The following is a 27,123-nucleotide window of genomic DNA, read 5'->3' as shown; positions in this document are numbered from 1 at the left end:
AAAATTCTTAGATATTTCAATTTCCTTTCAAATGAGCTTTATCCAAATATTCTACGACCACTAATGCGGTACGGTCACCTTAAAAAAAAAGTATATCTAGGTCTCCGGAGCACTAGGATCCAGCAGAAGGCCCGGCGAGAAAGAGTGCGATAAAAACAGACCAACTACAATAGAAAATATTGTGCAGAGGTTTCTTGAAACATACAACTAATTTCGAGGGGATCTACCAGCATAAAAATTCGAGACACTGTCCCAAAATTGGATTACTCTGGAAAGAGTAATTATTACACTCAAAAAGTCATTTTCATTGTTTGTTCATCTTTTAGTAATTAGAGGCTCAATAGGGGATTAAGCCTATAGGTCTAGATAGGAGCAGGATAAACTAGCAGGGCTCTCTAATTCTGCCGTAGTTGCTACTCCGGCTGCTTTTGTAAACAATCGAAATAAGGAAACCAAGCAGCTCCAAGTTCAAAAGCGCGATTGTTTCTTCATGGCGGAGGACCTTTATCCTGTTACATTTCTTTCAGATATAGTAGTTTTACTGTAACCATTTACGTGAAATATTTAAACGTTGTTCCACTTTGATTAGACGGAAATACAGAAGTACTAACCTAGATTAAGTCACTTGCTAATTCAAAATTTTGGGGAAATAATAGTAGATTACAGTTGCTGACACTGGTGACCAGTGAATTGTCACCTGGTTTACCTTTCTAAGTTTGTCTAGAATTTTGTTTTGATGGCCTTTTTCCTCAAATAATCGATGAAATAAAGCATAACTTTGGCTATGACCTCTGGCCAGGCCTGGGATTATCATTTTTAACCTGCAATTCTTTTGCATGATAGAAATACATATCAATGGATAAACATATCACCCACAGTATCAACAAAGATTGGCTTATTTAAACAACAAGAATACAACGCATTTATTTAACAAACTAATAATATTGTTATTCTAATGGCCAGGGATATACTGGCTCTTTCTTAATGTGCTGCATTCCTTTCTTTCTGGATGCTAAACTCGCAACAATTCTTGAACGATTCGGAAAAGCATCTAAACCTTGAAACATCGTGTCGCTCTCTGAAAAATAAAACATATGCTCTATGAAAAAACATTAAGAGACTCGTCAATCTGTTAAGGCTGACTAAAACAGATTTTCAAGTGTTTTTGCATTCATTCCCTAGAACTAAAGCTCATGTGCAGGAATGAAAACTGAGGTATTTGCTATTTTAAGGGTGAACAAGTTCCTATTAGCTTAAGGGCTAGGCACACGTAGCTGACTTCGGGAACCGATTTCAGCAAGGGTACATTCCACGTCGAGTGATTCTAATTAATGATGTTAAAGGCGGGGCTTAGTGACGTTTTTCGGTGATTAATCATCATTAATTACGATTGATTTACGACAATCATTAAATACGATTAATTACATGCCTAAAGCTCTTAAGCCCTAGTACATTCCTTGTCTAGAACGTAATTAATGAGGATTAATTACGGAAAAACCGTCACTAAGCCCCGTCTCTTACCATCATTAATTAGAATCACTCGACGGGGAATACACCCTTGTTGAAATTGGTTCCCGAAATCAGCTACGTGTGCCGAGCCCTTCAGTGCACAAAATATGCGGCTAAAGCACCGAACGATTCCCTATTTAATGATCATAGCCAAAACACGATATAAAACAACTCCAGACGAACAGTTTTCTTTTTCTTTTTGCACTCATTTAAATCGATTGACTTGGAAACTGCGGGGGAGAAATATGACGGAGTTAAGTACCTTAATCAGCTATTGTTAAGGCTCTTTCACAAAGTAAAGCTGCTTTAAAACTTTCTTTAATTAAAGGATGGTCTTTTGTTTACGATTCTCATATTTTTACGACTTGAACTACAAGCCTATTAAATCCATTAAAGAAAATTACACAATAGACAAACTAAAAAAGGGATAAATTCCTTTCCATATACCAATAATCTAATGAAAAAAAATGTTTCAGATATTTGCTCATGCATTCGAGAACAGAGAATGTGCCTCAATACATTTTAGATTGGACCTGGGTAAATTTGGCTTCTAAAAATCATTCAATTTCCTATGGCAAAGTGTTTTTTTTTCATCTTTTTGCAATTTGTTTTTAGTTAACTAGTTTTTGGAGAATATCGCCAAAAGCTTTGACCAAGTTACGTGCTTTGATGTTAAAGTTTAAAAATATGGAAAAAAAAATCTCCATCGGTTAATTCTTAAGCCAGTTTATTAAGAGATCTAACCATCAAAGCACTAGTGTCATTATAAAGGAAATATTAGCTTTAGAGGAAGAGATGAGATAGATTATACGCTTATGAGTCTTTTACATAAAACATTTAATTTTAATATAAATCCCAATATGACTATTAGATCGCCTCTATCGACTTCTTTGCTCTTGTTCTGCTTCTTCTGCGCTTCCTTATCGTTTCAACACGTGTATGGTCTGGCTTTTACCACCATGTTTTCCCACCCTTCCGAAGTACGACAAAATGAAAAGCAAAAAAAGTCTTATAACAAACCATGGTAATCGACTATTCAGTGATGTTTTTGGGGGATACCCTTATACCTAACAAGTGTTGACACTTTTCGATTGACGCTGAAGTCCAAACAGCATACCAAGCTGATAGTGAGAAAACCGTAAAGAACAAGTCTCCGGCGCTCGATAGGATCACTCCGAGACACCTACAGCACGGCACAGAGCTTCCACATGAGTATTCAGCCTCATTGCTTCAAATGTACATCAAGGACGGCCTCGGACTTGCCAAATTTCACGGTTGATGCACATTCAAACGCTGAAAAAAATCACGACACATTGTTCTGTAACAACTATAGCCCGATGAATGTGTCATCAGTTATCAGCAAAGCATTTAAGATAGTTTCTGCTGTCCTCTCTTACACCCTATGCTTTAATGGGAGACAAACAACTTGGATTCGGGATTGGAATTGACTGTGAATACGCTCATCGACAACTAGGGATAATAATAAAAAGTAAATCTTTCGACATGTCTGCTGTGTTCGACTCCACCGTGCACTCGCGGGCAGTGTGATGTCTCTTAGATTCAGGAATGGACCCTTGCATTGACCCAGTTGTCGGTAATTTGCATTCCCACAAAAAAAATTGTCTTGTGTTGCATCCATCGTCAAGAGAAAAATATTCATAAATGGAATCCTTGAACAATCAACTAAGGTGTTTGATTTACAAAATAGAGCTTCAATGCGATCTCTGCGACTCATCAATGGCTTAGTTGTTCATGAAGTCACCGGTATTTAAATTTCAGTGTAAATACGTTTTTCTTTTCTTTTTTTTTTCTACTCCGTTTTTTTTTCATTTCTTGATTCTAGGTTGTACAAAAAATAAAATAATCTGTTTATTTGGTTTCGAACTGAGCCAAATTGTTAACACTCCAGAGTTGACAAAGAGACTTGTGTTGGGAAGCCGAAACATGACACTTGTTTGGTAAATAATCCAGAAGTAAATAATTTGGCTCACAATAAAAAAAAAAAATACTGTATTCGAGTATGAAAGGAGACAATTTCCAATGAATATCACACAGAAAGAGCATAATTTATCAGATTGGAAGAAAAGGTCAACGCAAAATTTCAACGCAGTTTAAACACTTAATTTCAAAATCGCTTCTCACCAAAATTGTGAGATACGAGGTTTACATGCGACTGTTACGGGATGGCCCCAAGACATATTCAAATAAAAATGAATAGTATTAACAGAAAAATGTTTCTTCAACATTTACCAAATAAAAATCCTAGTAGTTCTATTTTTCTATGTCTTGAACTTCTTCCACTAACAAAACCAATTAGCACACGTCCTCGTGTTGGCGAGTCTTGCCAGCAATTCAAATAATTCTATTTTCAATTGTGTCAACGATGCTTTTCATTAAATCTATCCTTCTACATTCCAGTGGTCATTTCCAGTTACTTGGAGCTCTATTTTAAGCAAATTTTCTTGTGCAAAATAGCCTTCAGCTATATAAAAAAAGAGGAAGAACTTTTTCATTGTTTTAATAGAAAAAACAAGAGTAAAATCGGAAAAAGGAGCATAATGTCAAATCTGTATCTACATAAAATTTTCCCGTTTTCGTATTTTTTTTTAAAGATATATTGACTCCGAAATTCGAATTTGGCCCTTCGGGGCTTGTGATAGTAATTTTTTTAAATAAATATCTCATCTTATCCTGCAAAGGGGTACCATAGATACCCTAAGCATAACTCTAGATCACCTAGTTTTCAATTGCTTGAATTATCGTCTAGAATGGAAAATTGTAATGGACCTGAAACCAGAGGATGCAGAAACATCAAAAGCTACTGAGACTTCACATGTCCTCTTCAAATTTACAAGAGAAGGACTATAAATAGTCATACAGTCTCTGGGCTGGAGTAAATCCCGGCGATAAAACGGGCCTCTAATATAAGGTTTTATTGTTTTTTATTAATGTCCTTCAAATTTTTTGCGCCAATGTTATTGAGACTAATCAGAAATTATCATGGATTTTCAGGAAATATTTTGAAATCCAAAGAGGCCCTTTAAGATTCGAGCCTAAAATCTTAAATGATGGCGTACCGTACCCATTCCTCCCTCATAAAAAATCAATTAATATCTGCAAAATATAAGCCTCTGTGCACATATTGGCTGTAATAACTAAAAAATCTAGAAATTTTAAATTCAAACTTAAATAGAGAGTAAACATTGGAAAAAAAAATTGTTTTTACTTTCAACAGTAACTGTTTGACAAAGCATTATTTTGAGTCTTCTAGCCGAGGAAAAACATTTATGACTTTATAGGCTTCGTTGATTGACTATTTTTTAAATTAAGATATATAAAGAAGATTTTGAAAAAGAAACCTAGAAATACATAGACATATGAAGAAACTACTGAAACACAAAAAAAAGATTTAGACCAATCGATTGAGGATACTCAGTGTATGGGGATGGTTTATCTATATCAGATTGACATAAAAAGTCAGAAAAACCTTCTGAATTGTCAGAGCCACTATGCGTATGATGGTTACAAAAGAATAAATGGGCCACTCACGTTTATCAAATGTAACATAATCTTGTTTTATATGCAAATTGGGTGGCAGTTCCATGTCTTTCATCCTCTCAAGTGGTATTCGAGGATCAACAGGAGTGTTGTAGAAATCTATTACATCGTCTAAAAAAATTGACTAGAATAAAACATGAATGAAAAAGATTAACCCTATAAAATAATAAATAAATAATATATAATCTACTAAGAATTTTTGGTAGTTAGCCTGCTCACGTTCTTACTTAGAATAAATAATAAACATCTAAAGATACTACAATCTAAAACACAAATTAAGGTCAATATCAAAACCAACTGGAATATGAATATTAAAGCGACGGTTGTATTTTCACTTCAAGGATGTTTTTCGGGGATGAAAAGGTAGATTTGATCAAGAAAATAATCATAAAATACTTTCAAACTGTAGGTAGAAGTTCGAATTATTGTTCTAGTTAAAAAAAAAAAAATGAAGTCTAGATTCTTCAGTGGGTTCTTAGTAGGTGCTGGATAATGTTTTTTTTTTATATTTATGTAAAATAAATAAATATAATCTACTAAGAATTTTTGGTAGTTAGCCTGCTCACGTTCTTACTTAGAATCATATTTTATTTGTGAGAATATTTGCTCACATTTTAAGTTGCAATTTCTTGAATTTATCCGTCCTTGATTTTGTATTTTATTAATAGATCATTTCTACACTAAATAAGCTTTTTATACACTGAAAATACTTTACATTCATATTATTTTCTTTATTTCGTCGGTCACAATAAATGTCAAAATTTCGTGTTTTTCTTAAAAGTTTGAGATCGTTCACTTTTAATGACAAAAATCCAACTTCCGGACGAACTTAGATTGCTCTGATCGATATTTTCCTTTTCATGTTCCCTTTTTAAGAAGATAAAGAAATGAAACGTTTAGTTTGTATGTAATTTCAAATAGTATTAGTTCCAAAATAAAACGATTCCACTTCTCATATATTTTAAAATTTTATGGTCATTTCCTTGGAGTTGTACGTTTTGTACAGTCATTCCCTTCTTTGTCTGAACAGATGGGAGATCTCCCGTCAACAACATTGATCGAAGCACGGGCGTAAATCAGCGAAAGGGACGTTTTAATTAAAATAAAGAAGCTGACACGAAAAGGTATAACCCTGTTGATGTTCCTGTGGAGTTACTTAAAGCTTTTCTAGATAAGATTGCTCACCCTTTGACTAATATTTGTAACTTGATTTCAACTACTCATGTATACCCGTCTATTTGGAAAACTGGGCACATTACTTCTATTCCGAAAAAAAGGACTTGAGTTGGATTTTGTTAGAGTAAGACCGATAACTTTAACACCCACTTTTAGCAAAATTTACGAAACTTTTTTAGCAAAATGGTTAAAAATTCAAATAAAACCACTAATTGATCCAAAGCAATTTGGCAATATGTCAAAGACGTCCTCGACGTCATTTTATTTTCAAACATGTGGATGAACCAGGTAGATGGCTTAACCTTATAATAATCAATTTTTAAAAAAGTTTTGATTTAATACAGCAAGATAAATTAATTCAAAAGCAACTTGTAGAATTTTCTGTACATCCTAATTTAGTTTCAGTTATTCGAAGTTTTTTATCTAGCCAATTGCAAAGAGTAAAGTATAAAAAAGTTTCTTCAAATCCTCAGCCGGTTTTTTGTGGAGTTCCTCAAGGGATTATTTTAGGCCCAATTTTGTTCATAGTCATTATTAAAAACATTTCCAGTAACATGGCAATTATAAGGAAGTACTTCGATGACATAAGCACAACATTAATATGTGACAAAGGTGTGACTCCAACAGTGCGGCGGTAATCATCGAAAAAGTAAGACACGAGTCGGTATCTTCACTGATTACAGTTAATAGAAAAAAAGAGCAAAATGTTAACATTCTATTTTTTGAAGAATTTTAGACCTACTTTTAATCACCCTGCCCCTGAACAACAAATTGTAAATAAAACTACATTACTAGGGATAAACATTACTTCTGATCTAAAGTGGGAAGCACTCACTACAGAGTTGGTGAAGAGAGGTAATGCTATCTTACAAATGTTAAAATTAATGACAAAATTTCGCGTTCCCCCAACCCATTTTTTAAGAATTTACTGTACTTTTATTAGACTGCTTTTCGAGTATGCTATTCCAGTGTGGCATTTCGGATTAACTCTGGAACAATCTAATTGCATCGAAAGAATCCAGAAATAGGCTGTTGTTATAATTTTCCGTGGACCTGAAATTCCGTATTCTGAGCTATTATTTGAAGTTGAGTTGGTTTTGCTGGAGCAAAAGAGGCAGATGCTGAGTATGAATTTCGGAAAAAATGTCTTGATAATAATAAACACCGTGATATCCTTCCCTCAGATTTTATCCCTAAACGACCACCAAGGGTTGTCGCGGGACCAGTCCCGAAGCTGGCAAAAATAAAAGCCAAACATTTGCGGTAGGATAGAACGTTTGTTCCCAGTTTCGTCAACGAGTACAATGTTATCCTCTAAAAAGTAGCATCTTTATTCATGTTTATTTGTGTATTTTTATGTATTTTTATGTATTAATATGATGTATCTTTATGCCACATTGACCAATGATATGTATTTATGACGCACACCATAATTTGGCAATTGCTATGAAAGTGTTTTTAGAATAAAATGATTTTATTTGAAATCACTATAAGGCTTCAATATGTCTAGTAAGAACACAAGTCTTCAAAACCATTATTCATTATTGAGTTCAAGATATTTTTTGCATGATTCCCTTCAGAATTATTTGTACATCATCAAAGCACTCTACAGATTCACGAGGAACTTTCCCTCGACACGACCTTAGTATTTTAGACTGTAACAGCAAATCTTCATATTTTGATTCAATTTCCTCAAAAAAAACTTTGAAGCACCCCTGTATTAATTTTGATCATGCTATTATCTTTTTATAATATTACTAAAGTCTTCCCTTTCATCCTTAAGTTGTTGCCTTCGTCCTTAAGTGGTTCAAACGCCTTTGTAAATGCTCTTCATGCATGATGCAATGAAACGATGTAAGTGAGCCACCAGTTGATTTTCAATTAGTTTCTCAAATCCAACACTTTTTCCAGTCATACTTGGAGCCTCACTAGTTGTTATTGAAAACAATCTATTTTTCAAATCAATTTTTGCCCATTTCTGAAAAGTCTAAGCTTGACAGAAAATATAATACCCTTGATCGTGTCATTCATTGCAACAAGAGTGCACAGTTCTTCATTGACATTCGAACTGCTTATAGAACCAAGTATTAAAACATCCAAGCCTCTTTGGACTATTTCCATTGATCCTTTATCAACTGTAATGCTAATTACGCCACTAGGTACCAAAGCATTTTGACCTGTTCGTCAATATTTATGCCCTTATCTTTCATGTAACGCTGAACAGTTCTAGCTGACATTAATGTCTTTTTATTCTTTCAATCACTTGTTTTTTTATTTGAGAAGTCCTTAAATAAGTGTTTGGGACAATTTATAAATGTTTTTTTTTAAACTAACTGTGTGTAAACAGTGTCCTTTGGTAGCATTATTAAGACTTGGACAAAGTTGGCAGGCGTACATGATTGCAGCTGTTATTAAAACTCAACAGAACTTGTTCGTTTTCTAAAATTTAATATAAGTTAAAAAATACTTTAAGATTAACCTTCATTTATCATTTCACTCGGATCTTTATATTTTGAAAAATATTGTCACTTCATTTTTAAGTCCTTGCGGTAATTACAAATGTACGCATCAATTTGTCGCCTTATTCGATGCATCCATACTTCTCTGTCCATACACCTTGAAATAACCCCTATTTTCTTTTAGTTTATCCAAGATAACATTTTTCTTTAATAATACTGGTTAATTCACGTGGATAACTGTATAAGGAATGTTTGGATGCGTTACTATCTTTCGGCTACTACTAAGCATGCTCTACAACTGGGAGAACGGCACACACCTAAAAAGGTTAGAACTTTTTCGAGGAATGCTGCTATAATTCAACTATTATCGTTACTGCAACTTTGTTATTGAACTAAAATGCTGTTCTCAGTAATTATCTTCATTGTCTTATTCTCAAAATGCATGTTTAATTTTTTTGTTTTATAATTAATTTTTTTTTAAATTATTTTTTTAGATAACGGTATTTAAATAAATCCTGTTTTTCGGAAGTAAAAGAGGCCATTTGAAATTAGTAAATTAGTAACTTTGCGACCCACGGGTCATATATTGCTAATCCCTGATCATCTAAGGTATAAACAACGAATATATTAAACGATACTGAACTTCATACTATTCTAATCGTGTCTTTGATTTTTTTTTTTCCACAAATTGCCTGAGTCAATTCATATCTAATTGAACTGGTCATTTCTTACCATGAATATCGCACCTCTAAGATGAATGACACTCATTTGATTTTTAGTTTCCATCCAACTACTAAGCCAATGGAAGGTAAATGAATTAGATTATGAATAAGAGATGAATTAGAATGAATTAGAATTCCATCCTAATTCTTCCATTCCAATTCAAATTAGAATGAATTAGAATGGAAGGTAAATGAATATCAATGGAAGGTGAATAATAGATACAAATCACTGTCCTCACATGCACGCCTCCTATGTAGGAAAAATGTCTACTTTCCTGGAGAAGAACTAATTTAAGGACTTTTCGATTGGTCATCAAGGTCAAATTGACGCTTCAGTTGATTAATCTTTTTTTACAGGGACAAGTAGCAAGCCTGTTACCCAACCATGCCGCAGCAGGGATCAATCCACTGTGCTACCACAGATAAATAATCGATAAAAAGTGAAATTTATTCATAAATGTGTCAATTTAAGACTAATAGAAGAAACATATATAAGTTTTTACATTTAAATAAAAATATTCCTTCTTACTATATCTATTAAATCTCGGGTATCTTTGAAGGTCACACAATTCAACTCAACTTGAGAAACCACATGGAAGATACGTTAACTAAATTTGGGCCAAAATGTCACGTATAAGGTGTGGGCGCAAGGACCCCCATAAGTATAGGTACAAGGACCACACAATAGGTACACTTTTTAGGGGCTGAATTACAGTTCTATTTATACATTCTGCTTCTCTACAAAAACCTGCCAGCTATCCGTCTTTCATTACCTGTTCCCTGGGATCAATCTGATTTTTACTTATTTTTTAAATAAGTAAGGATATCCTCTAATCTCCAATCCAAGGCTCAGACCTTTGTTTACTTACGTGGGTGAGTAATGGTATGCTTGGGTGAGTTATAACTCCATGCACCTACTGGCAAATCTCTCAAACAGTGTAGTACCCTTTGGAGGCCCATAAAAGGGTTGTTAACCATACTAATTTAGGAATTAGATACAAAAACTACCATTTTCGGTTGTTTTTGCTAATCTGATTTTTAAATTCCTTGTAGCTGCTGGAAGAGAAGTCAAGAAATCGCAATTCAAAAAAAAAAACAGTTGCTAATTCCAATCCATAAAAATATAACAATTGACGTTATGCATCCTTTAAACTATTTTTTTCCTTAACTTATTTTGTCAACTTATACATTTTGCCTGGCGACACTGCAGCTATGCTTGCAAAATCGAAGGACTATAATATTCACGTATTACGTCTACGTATTACGTCACGTATTACGTATGCTACCTTGAAAGAGTCTCTGTGTTCTGCGTTTCTCGACAAAATAACACCCGCTGAAAAATTACAACATATAATGACAATTAAACAAGATCCAAATGAACCTATATAAATCTCTGGATAGACTTCTCATCTGGTACAAAACAACCTTGCAAGCAACCTTAGATAGACTTTTCTACAAATTCCAATCCATATCTCGAATTGATGGTGCCCTTTATAAAGAATTGGAAAATGACAAAATTATTTGAAAATTTAATAGAAAAAGATGTAGAATTGTCAAAAAGAAACTGTTGACATTCAACAGAAGATCTACATAGAGAACAGACTACTGCAACGAAGTATTGTACTTAGTTTCTGTTAATGTCCAGAAAACTGTTTGTTTTTTCATTTAATTGACAATTAAAATGAGGATGTTAGGAATAAGCTATAGTGAGCCTGGGTTAACATCAATATTTTAGCAAAATAAAAAGGGAATACCTAGGGATTTCATTTGATGCAGCAAAGAATTCGGAACTTCATGTAAAAATTCTGAGGCACATAGAGATAAAAACTTGGCTTTGAACGAGGTATCAGCAAAATCAGTAGTAACAAACTTAGATGATAATTCTGCAATTTTTTCTTGAACTCCTGGCTTTGGTTCATAAGGCTTTGAAGGTCTTAAATATCTGCAATAGAAAAAAAAGTAAGAGGTAAAGAAAAACTTCGAAAACAATTATAAGGCCAAAAAAACCTGTTTTGTTTTAATTCAGGCTCACTAAGGGATACAACTAAAATGTTACATAAAGAAAGGTAAATAATATAGAATTGGACTTTACAGTCCCTACCGGTGGTGCTGATTTCCGTTTCATAGCCCTTCAGCCAGGAAAAGCACTGGAGGTCTGGGGGGCAAGCCATCCTGTACTTTCACACACCTTTCCTAGATTTCTCCAGGTTCCCATTTAGAGGTGGATCAACTTTGGCTGGGTTTACAGAGTCACACCGCTGACCCCTGTTCTAAGCCAAATGACCAGCAACACCAGGACTCAAACCCCAGTCCTCGCGGACAAAGGCTTTCAAGTCTAGCATGCTAACCACTCAGCTAGGACAAATGCTAGATAACGTGAAGATAATAACAGTTGGAATGCAAGAAAAGACCTTAAATGGTCCGCAATATATACATGATTTCGGGAGGTTGGGTCAAAACTACAAAAAGGTGCATTTTTAGGCCCCATTGTTTTTTGGGGGGAGGAGCCACCTGGACACATCTTAGATAAAGAAATCCTATTGCCACAATCTTCCCCTGTATTGTATGATTATAAAATATAAAACAATTAAAGGTAAACAAAAACAGTTTTCATGGATATTTCATGCAAATTGAGAAATTATTTATCAATTACAGTCTTTGCCATCAAACGTTTTAAATTAATCAGTTTATAAGAACCTATATTATGTAATCGGATTTTTTTCGATAAGTCTTCTGTACTTCAAATTATAAAAGATGAAAATTAATAGTAGACAAATTTGAGGAATTTTGCAAAAATAAAAAAAAATAAAAACCAAATTTAACCTCACTGAAACCTAAATTATTAATAATAGACAAAATTGAGGAATTGTGCCAAAAAAAAAATTAAACCTAAGTTTAACCTCACTGAAACCTAAATTACTTTATATTACACAAAACCAGAGTTAGGTTTATTCTCGGGGGGGGGGGGAGAGGAGGGCAAATGAAAATATTTGGGTCAAAGCCCAACCTAAGCAACTCCCTAGGCCGCTCTCTGCCATAGCATTGTGCGTTTTCTATTATTCACCTGGTCAGCCAGCTGCAGCAAGAAAAGCTTTTTGGGAGAAGCTGCAGGAATCGACAGATTACGTCCAGAGAACTCACCCATATTTTGGAGTAGTAATGCTAGGAGATGCTAACGAACTCGATAGCAAATCGCTGGCCAGGTCACTTAACCTTAAAACTCTAGTCGATTTCCCAACAACTAAGGGGAATACTTCTCTGGATGTAATCCTGACAAATCTTTCGGAATATTACCAGAATCCAACAAAACTAGCACTGCTTGGTGGAAGTTATCGTTATATGTTACAGTGAAACCCCTTGGAAAAATTAAAAATTAAATATTTAGCGACCGAAGTTTCTTCAAGGTCGATTACTGACCATGGTCTGCTGCAATTCGGTGACTGAATAAACGGACAAAACTGGGTCACAGTCTCTTCAGCTAAAGACTTGGAATCCCAATTAGAAGAATTCCATAATAAGTTAAATTCAAAATTTCTTGAGTGCTTTCCCGAACGTAAGACTAAATTCTGTTCTAGTGATAAACCATACTTAAATTTAAAAATAAAGCAACTGATAAAACATAAATTGCACCTAATACGAAAAGGCCAAGTGAACCAAGCAAAACAGTTGGCAAACCAAATAAAATGGAAAATCAAAAAGGCACAAGCAAATTACTAGGAAAATGAAGTTGACCATCTTTTGGAGTCCAAACCGTCGCAGTTTTTCAGTAAAATAAAAAGTCTGACTGGCAAAAGTTCTCAACCAGTTGACTTCATGAAGGATCAGCCTCTAGAGAAAACCGCGAATGATTTAAATGCCCATTTTGCTTCAATTGTGCAGTCTTACCCCCCTCTTCCATCCAAGGATCCTCCAGTAAGTGTAACTACTCCTTCAGATGATAACTTAATTGCAATTATAATCTGTAAACTCTCTTTGTTAAAAAGAACTTCCAATGCCCCTTTTGACATTCCAGTTGCTCTCTTTAAAGCATTTGCTAAAGAATTATCATTTCCCCTTCAGATAATTTTCAATAATATAACAAAAACAGGATATTTTCCAAAGAAATGGAAGAACGGGTTTATTACTCCCATTCCAAAGAAAGGAGCAGCTAATGATTTCTCTGGTGTCCGGCCGATCACAGTTACGTCAGTTTTTAGCAGAATATACGAAAGCTTTGTTGCCGCATGGCTGAAAAAATATCTTTTCAAAGTAACTGATCGAAAGCAATTTGGTAACATCCCTAAGTAATCGACAGTTCATTACCTCGTTAATATAATTGATTTTATTTTAAAACACCCGGATGAACCTGGAAAATGGATAAGTTTAATTGCAATTGATTTCAGAAAAGCATTTGACCTTGTTGATCACAAAATCCTTTTAGAAAAAATGGCGGAAAAAAATATACCCAGCTTTATTATTAAAATCATTAAGAGCTTCTTAACAAATAGAGAGCAAATTGTTAAGTATAAAGACCAATTTTCCACTTCTCTGCCAGTTTTTGTGGAATTCTACAAGGAACTGTGATCGGGCCGCTGGGCTTCCTCCTCATGATAAATGAAATTGCTGCTGAGCTGGGGGACAGATGGAAATACGTTGACGACTTGTCCTTAACGGAAATCGTATCTAAGGATTCGAAGAGCAATGCTGCTGGTATCATCGACCAAGTTACCTCAGAGGCGGCTGAACTAAACATGGTCGTGAATAAAGACAAGTGCTCGGTCACGACATTTTCTTTTCTTCAGAATACTCAACCGTCTTTCGAACCTCCTATTGCTTCCGAGCTAATAAGCCATACAATAACTTTACTTGGTGTGGTGATTTCTTCTGACCTTTCATGGCGGGAGAATAAAAAAACAATTGTAAAAAAAAGCTAACGGCGCAATCCAAATGCTAAAAACACTGAAAAAATTTTGAGTTCCTAAGGATAAGCTGAGACTAATATTTCACACTTTCATCCGCCCCTTAGTTGAATATGCTTGTCCGGTTTGGCACTTTGCCCTTACCCAGGATGAAATTGATAAAATAGAACGAGTTCAGAAGAGATCACTGCAAATCGTTTATGGCGGATCCCCTCTTCCTTACTCCTTTTACCTCAAGGAATTTAAACTTGAATTCCTTTCTTCTCGCCGAGAAAATTATGCCAAAAATTTGGCTCCACCCTCCTTCAACATCCCATCTACCGATCAGTCCTTTCCCCGCCTTTTGTCCCTATAAGATCTCGTCCCCCCAGGGGAGTGGCCGAGAAAGTTCCGAAAATAACCTCAGTCCACTGTGATACCATTCGCTACAGTAAAAGCTTTCTGCCAAGCTTTGTCAAATATTACAATGATCTCTAGTGTTTTTATTGTTTAGTTTATTTTTATCCTGATGAAATTTTATCAGATAATTTTATTCTCAATCTCAAGTGTTTTTATCCTTTAGTTTATTTATCCTGACGAAGTTTTATCAGACAACTTTATTTTGCTAATTATGACTAAGAGACATCATATTTGGGCTTTGCCCACGAGAGCTATGTCTTGTTTTTGAATTAAATGAATTTGAATTTGAAATGTAGACTTTTCCGGCCCCTACCACGTCACCAATAGTGTAAATATTATAATTTTGGTCCAAAAATAATACAATTTAAGCTTGTTTTGCCGCCCGGGGCGCTTACCTCTTCTAGCACCCCCCCCCCTAGATCTAACTCTGATGTCACATATAATAAACATTTCAAAAAATATACAATATAAGAAGCAAAACAACTATTTCAGCTAAAACCTTTCTCTAGCGTTTACATAATAGAACATTTTTGTTACAGTGCTTTAAACTTAAATTTAATGCTAAGCAAAAAAGCAACAAAAATAATTCGAAAGCAATGATTCAATCTGTGATACAATTTTGTCAACATTGATGAACACAACAAAATTGACTGATAGAATTCATTTTAGGTATAAAACAATTTCATAAGAATATTTTGTTTACAATCAATACTGATTCATTATAAAGCAAAGAAACATTCAGTAAAAGGAATTTTCAAAATATCATGAGCAAAGCAGTAAATATGAAAATAAGAAAAGCCAAAAAGTTATATTGATACTCACCCTTTTGCAAGTATAGAAACAACATCATTCTCGAACTTCCTTCTAGCATTCAATCGCGTAGCTTCTTCTTGCCCTAACTTTGCCTTTTTCCTCTCAAGCTTAATCTGGGAAGAAATAAACCTCCGAGGCACAATGAAATTTGGAACCAAAACCTAGGAATATGGGAATATAATAATAGAAATATATTTGATCTCTTTACTAAATGCAACCATGAGATGAATAATTTATGCTACTACATAAGGAAACCTGAAAAAAATCGCTTGTTTCACAAGATAGACTGAATTCCTCCCATAACCTGAGGCACACTTCAACTTCTGTCCAGTTGGAAAAAAATTACAGACACAGTAGAAACATTTCAATTTATTCAAGGTTTGATGCTGCAATTAATAAAGCTCGAGTTCAATGAAACTGTTGGTTCCCTTTTCGTGTAAAAAAACCTAGAGCCAGGAACAGTTTAGTTGTCCTTTAAGTTATCTAGATGACATCACTTGATCTATTCAAGCTAATGAGGTTGCTAAGAGTTTAAAACTGTTAAAAACAGTAGTGAAAAAAAAAATCAGAAATGCTTCTTCCTGTTTTCATAACTGAATCATTCAGTTTTACTCTGGTTAAACTTAAACCTGATATGCTCATATTCCTCAGACAATATACAGAAATTATCTTCTAATCCAGTCTATATTCAAGTAATGCTCAAATATCATTAGCATAATTTATTAAGAAAAGGTCAATTCCTTTAACGTGCAAGTCATAACAGTTTTCTGTTGCATTCAGTAATGCTATTATTGAACCAGTGTGGAAAAGCCATGGCACCTTGTTAATATAAATTAGCCTATAGTATTAGACATTCCTCTTTAGCATTAGAATATCAGTGCAACTAGGAATGCTACCTTTATTTGTGAGTTTAAATATACATTGCCATGAACTTTTAGAGGTTTTACAAGTTCAAGGTGCTAGAATAAGTTTGAAAATCAATGTTAAGAAGACTAAGTCGCTAAGGCTAGGAAAAAGTGAAGATGAAAAGGTGACATTAGGCAACGAAAATATAGATCAGGTGGGCAGCTTCACTTACCTTGGTAGTATCATTAGTAAAGACAGTGGGAGCAGTGAAGATGTTAAAAGCAGAATAGCCAAGGTTCAGGGTGTTATTTCACAGTTACAAAAAGTATGGAAGAATAGGACAGCGGTCAAGTATGGTTCTGAACCATGGGCGCTCCAAAAAGTGAATGAAGATTTGCTAGATGTTTTCCAGAGAAATCGCTTACAGATTGTGCTGGATACCCGGCTGACAAACCATATTTCAAACAGTAGGCTGTATAAACAGTGTGGTTCAATCCCACTTTCGAGGGCTATAATGAGATAAAGGTTGAGATGGCTAGGGCACATTCTGCAGATGAAGAATGACAGATTGTCCTTTTCGGCCAACCACCTAGGGCTAAACGGAGAGCAGGTCGTCCGCAGTTGGGTAGGAGGAAGTCATAAAGAAATATTTAACGGAAATTGGAACTTCCTGAGGAAGTGTAAAAAGGGAGGCTTTCAATAAATTGGGATGGAGGAGTTTGTGTACCTGTTGGCCTCAGGTGGCTTGGTGCTGAGGTGAGTTGTTAGTAGTAGTAGTACAAATTCAAATTCTGGCTGGAATTTAATTTAGATATATCTTCATTCTCACTGAACCATACGCAAAAAGGGAATATTTTGAAAAATATAATAAGAACTGAGTGGGCAGTCTCTTTCTGGGATTTGACTTGTAAACATATATGCTTGGTAAATTTTGAAACATGTTTGGAAGTTACTATAATCCCCATTCAGTCATTGACTAGTTCCGAGCTTTATAATCTGGATTATTTGTTTCACTATTATGTCAAGGCCCATGAAATTCATATGCCTAGAGTGTAGACTTCGTGCTGCTAGTAGAACAGTGCAGTGCAGTCGGTGAGTGGTTATTTTTATTTAAACTGATAGTCCCCCCATTCTCTGAATGATGATCCTGAACCACCTTTAACACCACTTTCTCTGCCCCTTTGCTCAAAAACATGATGTACACCCAAGTATGTCACAAAATCAGCAGCCCCAAAATCAGTTCCTAAAAACCCACCCCCTCAAATCACTACTCAATTCGATCCACCCCCCCCTTACTCATATTCCTCCAAAAAATCCATTTCCTTTCGACTCCGTTCCTCTTCGTGCGTCCAAGAAGTTACCAACTAGTTCTGGACTCCACCCATCATTTGCTGAAATAAACCCAACCACTCCCCTTTCAGATACTACCCATCCTACTTCCCTTTCCCAGCACTATCCTGCCCTAACATCCCCCTCATATCAAGAACGCTCCCAATTTAAATTCTTGCTGGATCACCATGAAACCCCTCCCCTTTTCTCTTCCACTTCATCCCCCATGGCTACCCTACCAAGATGACTCTGGTTTGAGTTTTTACATGCAAAAATTATCCTGTAATAAATAGTCTGCCCCTAAAATTATGTAATAAATAGTCTGGTAGGAGCATAATAGTGCTAATTAGAAAAAAATTGAATCTACTCAGAAATGGTAATCTGGATGAAGCTAATAAACTAAGAATAGAAATTAAAAAGGAAATACGTAAATCCACTTGATCCTACTACAAGAATAAGGTTGAAGAATTGTTTTCTAATAAACCAAAAATTGGTTTCCAGAGATAAAAAAGTTGTCTGGTAGGAGTCTAAATCAGCTTAATTTCAGTCTACCCTGAAGTTACTGCTAATAATCTAAACATGTTCCTTGCTTCCATTGTCCAGAGCCTTCCAGCATTGTCTTATCAATTACCAACAGATGATCTCTCTCGCTCTTTCCCCTCCGTCTGAGATCAAAAGAATTGGGAAACTACAAAAAACAAGTGTCTGCCCTTTGGATATCCTAATTCCTCTTATTAGCAGTGTCAGTGACTTCCTTTCGAAGCCCTTGTTGGTTCTTTTCAATGAGATTAATTAAAAAACTTTTCCCACAAAATGATACGCGAAAAATATAAATGCTTTTACTTTTATAACTTTAACAAATGAAATAATATTAACATTTTGATTACTAAATATCAGTATATGTATATTAAACTGACCAAGCACATTCATTTGTATTTTTTTTTAGTAAAGTGCAAATATGTTCTGGCCTTGGGAAGGCACATGGTTTTGAGCCCAAATCATGTTAATTTCTGCTCGTTTTGAGTTTGACTCGATTATTTGTTGTAATTTCTGTTCGTTTTGGGTCTCATTTATTTATCAATGCTGATTTGTGGTAGTTTCGCACTTTGTAGATTATTTGATTTTTGCTCATTTTTGGTTTAATAGAGTTCTTTACTTTTCTTTGAAAAACTTATTTTCTGTAAAAAGTTTTTTTTTAATTAATATCTGTTCGTTTTATATTGACATAGTCTTTCCAGGAAAAAAGAAAATAATTAAAATCTTTTCGTTTTTTTAGGACTTTATAGTTTGGCCTGCTATTTGTATGCTGGAGAAAATTTCCAGCAATTTTTAACAACATACACCCTTTTAAAAACCTGGACACAAATAGTAGTGTTTATTTTAGTTTTATACCTCCTGTAGTTGACCTAAAATGGGAAACTTGATACCATTCGCAAAAAAATCTTTTTACTTCCTTTGATAGTTTGGATACACTTACACTATTTTGATTTGGCTAAATTTTAAGAGCAGAAGTAGCCCCGAAAGTTTGAACATAATACACTCAGTCGTTCTTAGGATACTGCTGAGATGCCTTATTGTGAATTGGCATTAACACAGTGCATTTTTATTTAATCTTAAAGCAACATTTAGTTTTTAAACATAATGGGCAAATGGGAGGGTGGGCGTGGGAGGGGGATTAGTTGCCCTCCAATCACTTTTGACCATTAAAAAGGGCATCAGCCCTTTCAATTTTCAATCGAATGAGCCTTTTCGAAGTTCCTACGACAACTCCTTCGATACGAAGTGCCCAGGTCTAAACAAAAAAAAGAATAATACATTGAACCCACATCGATCTTATCGATCTTTACTACAAAAATGTCAAGCCTTCCAATCACTTTCGACTATTAAAAAGGGCACTAGCCCTTTCGATATCCAATCGAATGAGTCCTTTTGGACTTTCTACGACAACGCTTTTTATAAACACCATATATGCCCCCGGGGCATAAATTGCAACTTTTACCCTAAGGGCTGTGAGGGGGGTTATCATCCACAAAGACCTAATTTCCAGAACTTTCAACTACGTTAAAAAAAATGTAGGCCTTTCAATTTCCAATTGAATGAGACCTTTTTGAGTTTCTACGACAACGCTTTCTATGAACACCTTATATGTACCCAGGGCATAAATTACAACCCTTACCCTAAGGGCTGTGAGGGGGGTTGTCATCCTCAAAAACCTAATTTCCAGAACTTTCAACTACGTTAAACAAAATGGTTATCTAAAAATTTTGATTGGATGTGTTTCCATTTCCAATCAAATGAGCCCTTTTGAAGTTTTTACGACAATGCTTTCCATAAAACCTTATATCCCCCCAGGGAGTAACTTACAACCCTTGCCCTGAGGGCTGGAGGGGGGGTTGTTATCCTCAAACACCTAATTTCCAGAACTTCCAACTACGTTGAACAAAATTGCTATCTGAAAATTTTGATTGGATGTGTTTGGGGGAATGGTGAGCGTGAGAGGGGGGTTAGTTACCCTCCAATCACTTTTGACTATTAAAAAGGGCACTAGCCCTCTCAATTTCCAATTGAATGAGCCCCTTTTGAAGTTTTTACAACAATGATATCTATAAAAACCTTATATGCCCCCAAGGCATAAGTTATAATTTTTGCTCTGGGGGCTCTGAGGGATTTGTCATTTTCAAATACATAATTTCCAGAACTTTCAACTACGTTGAACAAAATGGCTATCTCTAAACTTTGATTGAATGTGTTTGGGGAAACGGTGGGCGTGAAAGGGGGCTAGTTGCTCTCCATTCCCTTTCGACTTTTAAAAAGGATACTAGCCCCTTCAATTTCCAATCGAATCAGCCCTTTTTGAAAAGTTTACAACAACTTTCTATATAAATCTAATATGCCCCCAGGGCATAACTTACAATCCTTGCACTGAGGGCTCTGAGGGGGTTATCATCTAAAAGACCTAATTTCCAGAGCTCTCAACTACATTGAACAAAATGGCTATCTAAAATTTTGCATTGGCTGTGTTTGGCGAAATGGTGGGCGTGAGAAGGGGTTTAGTTGCCCTCTAATCACTTTCGGCTCTTAAAAAGGGCACTAGCCCTTTGAATTTCCAATCAAATGAGCCCTTTTTCAAGTTTCTACGACAAAGATTTCAATAAAAACCTTATATTCCCCCAGGGCATAACTTATAACCCTTGCCCTGAAGACTGTGGGGGGAGTGTCCTGCTCAAAGATACAATTTCCAGAACTTTCAACTGCTTTGAACAAAATGGCTATTTAAAAATTTTGATTGGATGTGTTTGGAGAAATGATGGGCGTGGAAGGGGTGTTAGTTGCCTTCCAATCACTTTTTACTATTAAAAAGGGCATTAGCCATTTCAATTTCTAATCGAACGAACCCTTTTTGAAGTTTATACAACAACGCTTTCAATAAAAACCGTATATGCCCCCAGGGCACAACTTACAATCCTTGCCCTGAGGTCTGTGGGGGGGGGAGGTTGTCATCCTCAAAGACCAAATTTCCAGGACTTTCAACTACGTTGAACAAAATGGCTATCTCAAAGTTTCTACGACAACTCCTTCGATACGAAGTGCCCTGGTATGGAAAACAAAAAATAAATAATACATTGTGCCAACATCGTTCTTTACTTAGGCAGCACGATTGCGCTGCCTATGATTACTGAGTCTGGCCATTATTCACAAATATGTTCACAATAGTTCATAACCCCCTTGAAATAAAAGATAGAAAATCTGGTTTTGAAGCTGTTTATCCTATTTCACTCATTCCATTCTCTCAAATATATAGATTCCTTGAAGATTGGCAAAAAAAAATCCTACTTCTTTCTGACCTCAGGCAATTTGGGAACGTCAAATCCACTTCTACTTCCCATTACCTTGTTTTAGCTTTTGACTCAATTGGGAAAATTCTCAAAAAACCTAATTGCTGACTAAAATTAATTTCCGTTGACCTTCAAAAAGTATTTGACCTTATTAACCACAATATATTAGATAAGAAACTTGTAACTGAGTTCAATATTGATTGTTTCCTGGTTAAATTCGTTGCCTTGTTTTTATCAAGTAGTTCATAGACAGTCAAATATCAGAATCATAATTCCAGTCCTCTCCCTGTCCACAACAGAGTACCCCAAGGTACTCTCCTGGGTCCCCTCCCAAGGTACTCTTCTAGATCCCCTCCTTTTTTCAGTTATTATTAATAGCCTTGCTAAGGAATTTCGTGACAGATGGAAATTTGTGGGTGACCTAACAGTTGTTGAAACCTGCTACAGAAACTTAGTAAGCAGCCCTATGAGCATCCTCAATGATATTGCAGACACCACTGCAGACTTAGACATGAGAGTAAACTTCTCTAAATCTATGATAATGCCAATATTTTTCCTTAAAGCCTCACCCGTATCCCACCAGATTATTCTGAGTCTTTCTTTAAATTACTTGGGGTCAAAATTTCTTCTAATTTAAAGTGGGATATGCACACTAAATACATTGTCTATAGAGCTAATGCATCCATTTCTCTCCTTAAGCTTTTGAGTAAATTTAAAACCGCCCATTCTTTAAGGATCTATACTTCCTTTGTCTACCCGCATCTTGAATATGCTTGTCCAGTTTGGCATCCTGGCATCTCCCATGATGAATCAGAAAAATATGAATCCATTCAGAAAAGAGCCCTGAGAATAATAATCCCTGAATTACATTTGAGCACAGGAGAGGAATGTTGTTCCTCTTTTTTGCAAAAAAAAATGCAATAACAAACCCTTGCACAGAAAATATTTTCCCTGAAAGACACTCTCCATCCAGACACCACCTGCAGTGGCGCCAATTGGAGGGAGGAAGGGGGCGGGGGAGTCATCCCCCCTGATTTTTTGAGCGGCTCAATTTTCAACTCTGAAGCTCTTGGTTTGTTCTTCCTTTTCTAAATTTTTTTGTTGCTTTCAATTTATTCCTGAAAACCAAAAACCAGGTCATTAGAAAACAGCAAATTTAAGACACTCAAAGATTTGCAGGAAAGTTACCTATTTGAAGAATATTTCCTTTGGCATGGTTTTGTCAGATTCAGGCTTTCACATTATACTGTCTCCAATAATTTATGAACCTGGCCCAGTAAAGTCATTTGCAACATCCAGGAAATGGGGGTATCCAGACTAGGGTCTTGGAGTGTCGTTTCTCATTTTGTATTTAGTGCACTGTATACTGTAGCCGATTCTTTTTCTAAATATGGTACACATTTCATACCACGCGTTAGAGGGCCTGAGAAAATGCGTCACAACCTTATTTCAGTTGCTACCCGGCAAAAACAGGTTTTTCCATAGGCATACTGTGATGTGTACATCAGAGTAGTGCATGCACAAAGAGTATGAATCCTGTGTAGTTTTAAATGTGTTTCACTTTTTTTTAACAGAGAGTATAGCCTTTACCGCTACTGTATATTCTCTCTACTGTGATTTAGTGTCTCGTTAGCCTTCTTTGAATAAAGAACCGTGCTTTCACGTGTATATCAGTTGCCTCTAAAATGCTATTGTGTTAGGACATTGAAATAACCGTTACACTACGAAAACAGTGTTGACTCGAGTTCAACTTCAAATCTGATAACTGAAACATGAGTTCATCTAGTGCGAGCGGTGCAAAAAAGGAAAATAAAAGCCCAACAAAAAGAAGAAGAAGTGAAGATTCAACAACAATTGGCTTTGTTGTTTCAAACTGACTCTAAGTAAATCTACTTTAATTAAAGTTTATTTCGTCAACAGAATTGCAATGCTGTCACTTGAACGCTAACGAACGATTCTCAATTTGTATGATTGATTCGTTAGTTAGAAGACCTCCTGTTCTTAAATTTCGAATAATTATCCCATCTGGATGAATTTTAAGAGAAAAAAAACAAGTCTTTTAACTAAAGATAAGGACCCGTATTAAAACTTCAAATACATAAAAATGTTCCATATATGAGGCTTCCCCCTCCTAAGCCCCTCTTTCTTTACGCTAATTTTTGACTTTTTTCTCAATTCTTTACGAAAAACTTCACAAATATTAGGGCCGCTTAATGAGAATAAAACCTTCGTCAAAGCAATAGAGACATTAGTTTAAAGAGCGAGGGATTTAGCAATGTGCAGCCCCACTCATGTATGCACTAATTTTTTGGGTTTTTCATTGTTTTTCTGCACTTTCAGTTGAAAAAAAACTTATTTTTCAAAATTTTAATTTCTGATTGTTACTCTGTAGGACAGTGATGCCGGGACGTTAAAGAAAAATCCGTCGGTGACCGAGATTTTACCGCCAAACGAGCATCTGGACGTGAGACCAAATCCTGGGGAAACATATCTGCACCAACCACAAACAGAGGGAATGGCTTCCATCATAAACAGTAAAGATATATCCATGAACCCATATGATAACCCCCTGTCAACCAGTTCTGACTGACTATCCTGTCACTACTATCAGGAATCGCACACGAAAATTCAACAGCTCTTATTTCTTGGCATATCTATGGCTCAAATATTCAAAAGAACAGGACTCGGCATTCTGCATCTGTTGCTGACACTTCAGTGGATCATTGCTAAGATCAGGCAAAAGATATGGCGCAAGAGCATTCATCAACGTCGGATTGAGAAAGTGGAAATACATTTCAGAGCTGGTAAGGCAGCACGAAAGCAGCGACCAGCACAAAGCATGTACCATTTTGTGCACCAAATTTAAAGCTATTCAGACGGAGACGGAAGAATCTATTGCCTCATGTCTCTCCAAAGAACGGGAAAAGGATATATTAGAGAACAGACGGTATGTAAAGGCTTTGCTAAAAACTACAGCCTTACTTGGACAGCATGGTCTTGCGTTTTGTGGCCATGATGAAGGAGAGTCCTGTACCAATCGAGGAAATTTCGTTGAGACGGTAGGTCTTTTAACGGAAATCAACCCAGAACTGAAGGACAAGTCTCGCAAGGCCTACGGCCATTAGTTGTCACACGAGTACCAAAATGAATACGTTGAGGCCATAGGAAATAAAATTATAAGTGCTATCGCGAAAGAAGTCAGAGAAGCAAAATATTTTGCCGTTCTTGCTGACAAACAAAAGACCTCTCAAAAAAGAAACAACTTGCAATCTTAGTGTGCTCTGTTCATGATATGAAAATCAAAGAAAGAGCGATAGGTTGCTAATACATGCACAAGGTTGACGCTGAGAGTTTGGCCGACTTTATTTACAACAAAATAAAGGGTATCACCCTTGACTGGTCAAAATGTGTCGGACAGTGCTATGATGGGGCGACTGTACTGAGAGGATGTTTTTCAGGAGTAGAGGCCTGTCTCCGGGAAAAAGCACCGCAAGCAGTGTACACTCAATGCCATTCCTGTAGACTAAACCTTGTAATTGGCAATTGTATGCAGAAAATACAAAGAATTTCGTCAGTATTTTCAGTTTTGCAAACAGTTTATGGTTTTGTCTGCAACAGCAACACTCAATACCAGTTGTTTTTAGAGGCCCAGAAAACTGCCAACGTGTCCGTACTAACGCTTGAAAGGACAGTTGTTACACGTTGGTCTTACTGGTATAGATCAGTGGCTAAAGTTTTTGTAAGATATGACTGCATACTCGCAGTTCTGTCAGTTGTTCAAGATGATTCTGACAGGGAGGAAGCAGCAGAAGCTACAGTTCTTAAGAATCACCTAGAGTCATTTCTCTTCATATTCAGTTTGCATGTCATTCACGAAATTGTTGCACTGATCAACCCTCATTTTAAACAACTGCAGGTCCCAGATCTGATCATTTCAGACGCCTGCACTTTAATCACCACAACAAAAACCAACCGAAGACAATGCATGATGTCGAGTATTTTTCGAGTTCTATACGGCAAGTCTAAGGAGATGGCTCTTAGTGTTGGAGCTGATCTGTCGGAAACAAGAGCTCTTGCTTCAACCATACTAGCAAAATCAAAGCGAGGTCAGAAGATATCTGGAAAACTCAGGGACTGTTTGATGACATCAACACTTGGAAAGCACAGCACTGAGACTGAGAGCACAAGAACAGAAGAGAAAGTGCGAAGAAAATTCTACAAGGTTTCTGCAAAAGTGGTAAATGAGTTTGAAGAGCGTCTTTCTGTCCAGCTGCCAGTATTAGAAGCCACAAGATGCTTTAACCCCAAATCTGAAGACTTCATGAACACAAATTTACTTCTCGAGATCATAACAAACTTCGATAAGGCTGGCATCAATGTTATAGGGCTGAAGAGTCAAGCTTTGATAGCTTGTTCATATGTGTTGCAGCTTCCATAGAAACCGACAAACGCTTTAGATCTTTTCGAGAGCCTAGGAGGATTGAAAGAAGCTTATTCTTAGGTTCCTGAGGTCGTGAGAGTAGTCCTCACACTCCCACTCACAACATGCTTAAAGGAACAATTTTTTTCTGTGTTGACATTAGTTAAGGATTACCTTTAGACAACAAGCGACTTCCGCATTTGCTCCTTATGTTCTCTAAAAAGGCAGTAGCAGTGAAGGAGCTTGATTTTGAAAAGCTTGTGGACGACTTTGCAAGAAATGAAGTCAAGGAGATATCCATTGCTTAAATAACTGCATGTAACTTTCAGTTTTTAATTTGTGTGGTAAATGTTCCATCTTGCAAGAGCGGATCCAGGATTTTTGTTCAGGGGGGGGGGGGGGGTTACCCGATTTTTTCCCATGGACTTTGTCTAACATCCTGCGTAAGCTGATGGCACCATTGACCACCTGCCATGTACTGTTTCTGAACCTATGACTATCTTATCCCCCATCCATTGCTTTACCTCCAGGCATGAAAAAGTCTTGTTGCTGACAATGTTAAAATGTTTTGTTTTTTGTTTTTGACTAAGCATTCAGATTCATGTCCTAAAAGTGAAATAAAGTCACTTTTAAGCTAACTTTAAAATTTGTCAAAAATACTTATAATTTTGTTGTAAGTTAAGATTGCAATCTACAATATGAAATTAAAAATTTCGACTCGGTCACATATTTCGGGGGGGGGGGAGGGTTGGTTCAAACCGGGTACCCCCCCCCCCCTGAATACGGCCTTGCCATCTTGTAACAATTTTTTGGTCCCTAACCAGGTAGCAAAAGACAAAATCTAAATAAATTACGTTACTTTCATGTGTATTCAAAGACTAATTTGAAGAGTAGTCTACCAAGCAGAATAATTACACTTTGAGTCTGGACAGGGGCCCAAAATTGATTTTGGCCCCCCCCCCCCCCGAGGTTTCTGAAATGGCACCACTGACCACCTGCCATGTACTGTTTCTGAATCTATGCCTATCTTGTCCCCCATCCATTGCTTTACCTCCAGGTATGAAAAAGCCTTTGTCCTCATTACTGATAAAATAAATTGGTATTTGCACACCCTCCCCCATCTTATTTTAAAATATATATTGTTCTCACCTCTTATAT

At 36.1% G+C, this 27,123-nt stretch overlaps 1 protein-coding gene and 1 pseudogene across 1 annotated transcript in view; one reads left to right on the top strand and one right to left on the bottom strand.

The window, feature by feature from the left end:
- Positions 1 to 905: 905 nt before the first annotated feature.
- mRpL50 (mitochondrial ribosomal protein L50) overlaps positions 906 to 27,123 on the bottom strand; it is a 41,060-nt gene continuing 14,842 nt past the window's right edge. The window contains exons 2-5 of the mRNA XM_089097818.1: positions 15,544 to 15,695; positions 11,179 to 11,366; positions 5,059 to 5,178; positions 906 to 1,078 (exon numbers count right to left, since the gene is read on the bottom strand). Coding sequence (XP_088953944.1) covers positions 948 to 1,078; positions 5,059 to 5,178; positions 11,179 to 11,366; positions 15,544 to 15,695 — 591 coding nt within the window. The 3' untranslated portion in view covers positions 906 to 947. The remainder of the gene's footprint in view (positions 1,079 to 5,058; positions 5,179 to 11,178; positions 11,367 to 15,543; positions 15,696 to 27,123) is intronic.
- LOC148946110 (zinc finger MYM-type protein 1-like) lies at positions 17,574 to 25,983 on the top strand (annotated as a pseudogene).

The sequence above is a fragment of the Artemia sp. Qi Xiang Cuo genome, chromosome 12 (genome assembly GCF_049724085.1).
Source record: "Artemia sp. Qi Xiang Cuo chromosome 12, ASM4972408v1, whole genome shotgun sequence".
Lineage (NCBI taxonomy): Eukaryota > Metazoa > Arthropoda > Branchiopoda > Anostraca > Artemiidae > Artemia > Artemia sp. Qi Xiang Cuo.
This window is presented reverse-complemented; position numbering and strand designations above follow the sequence as displayed.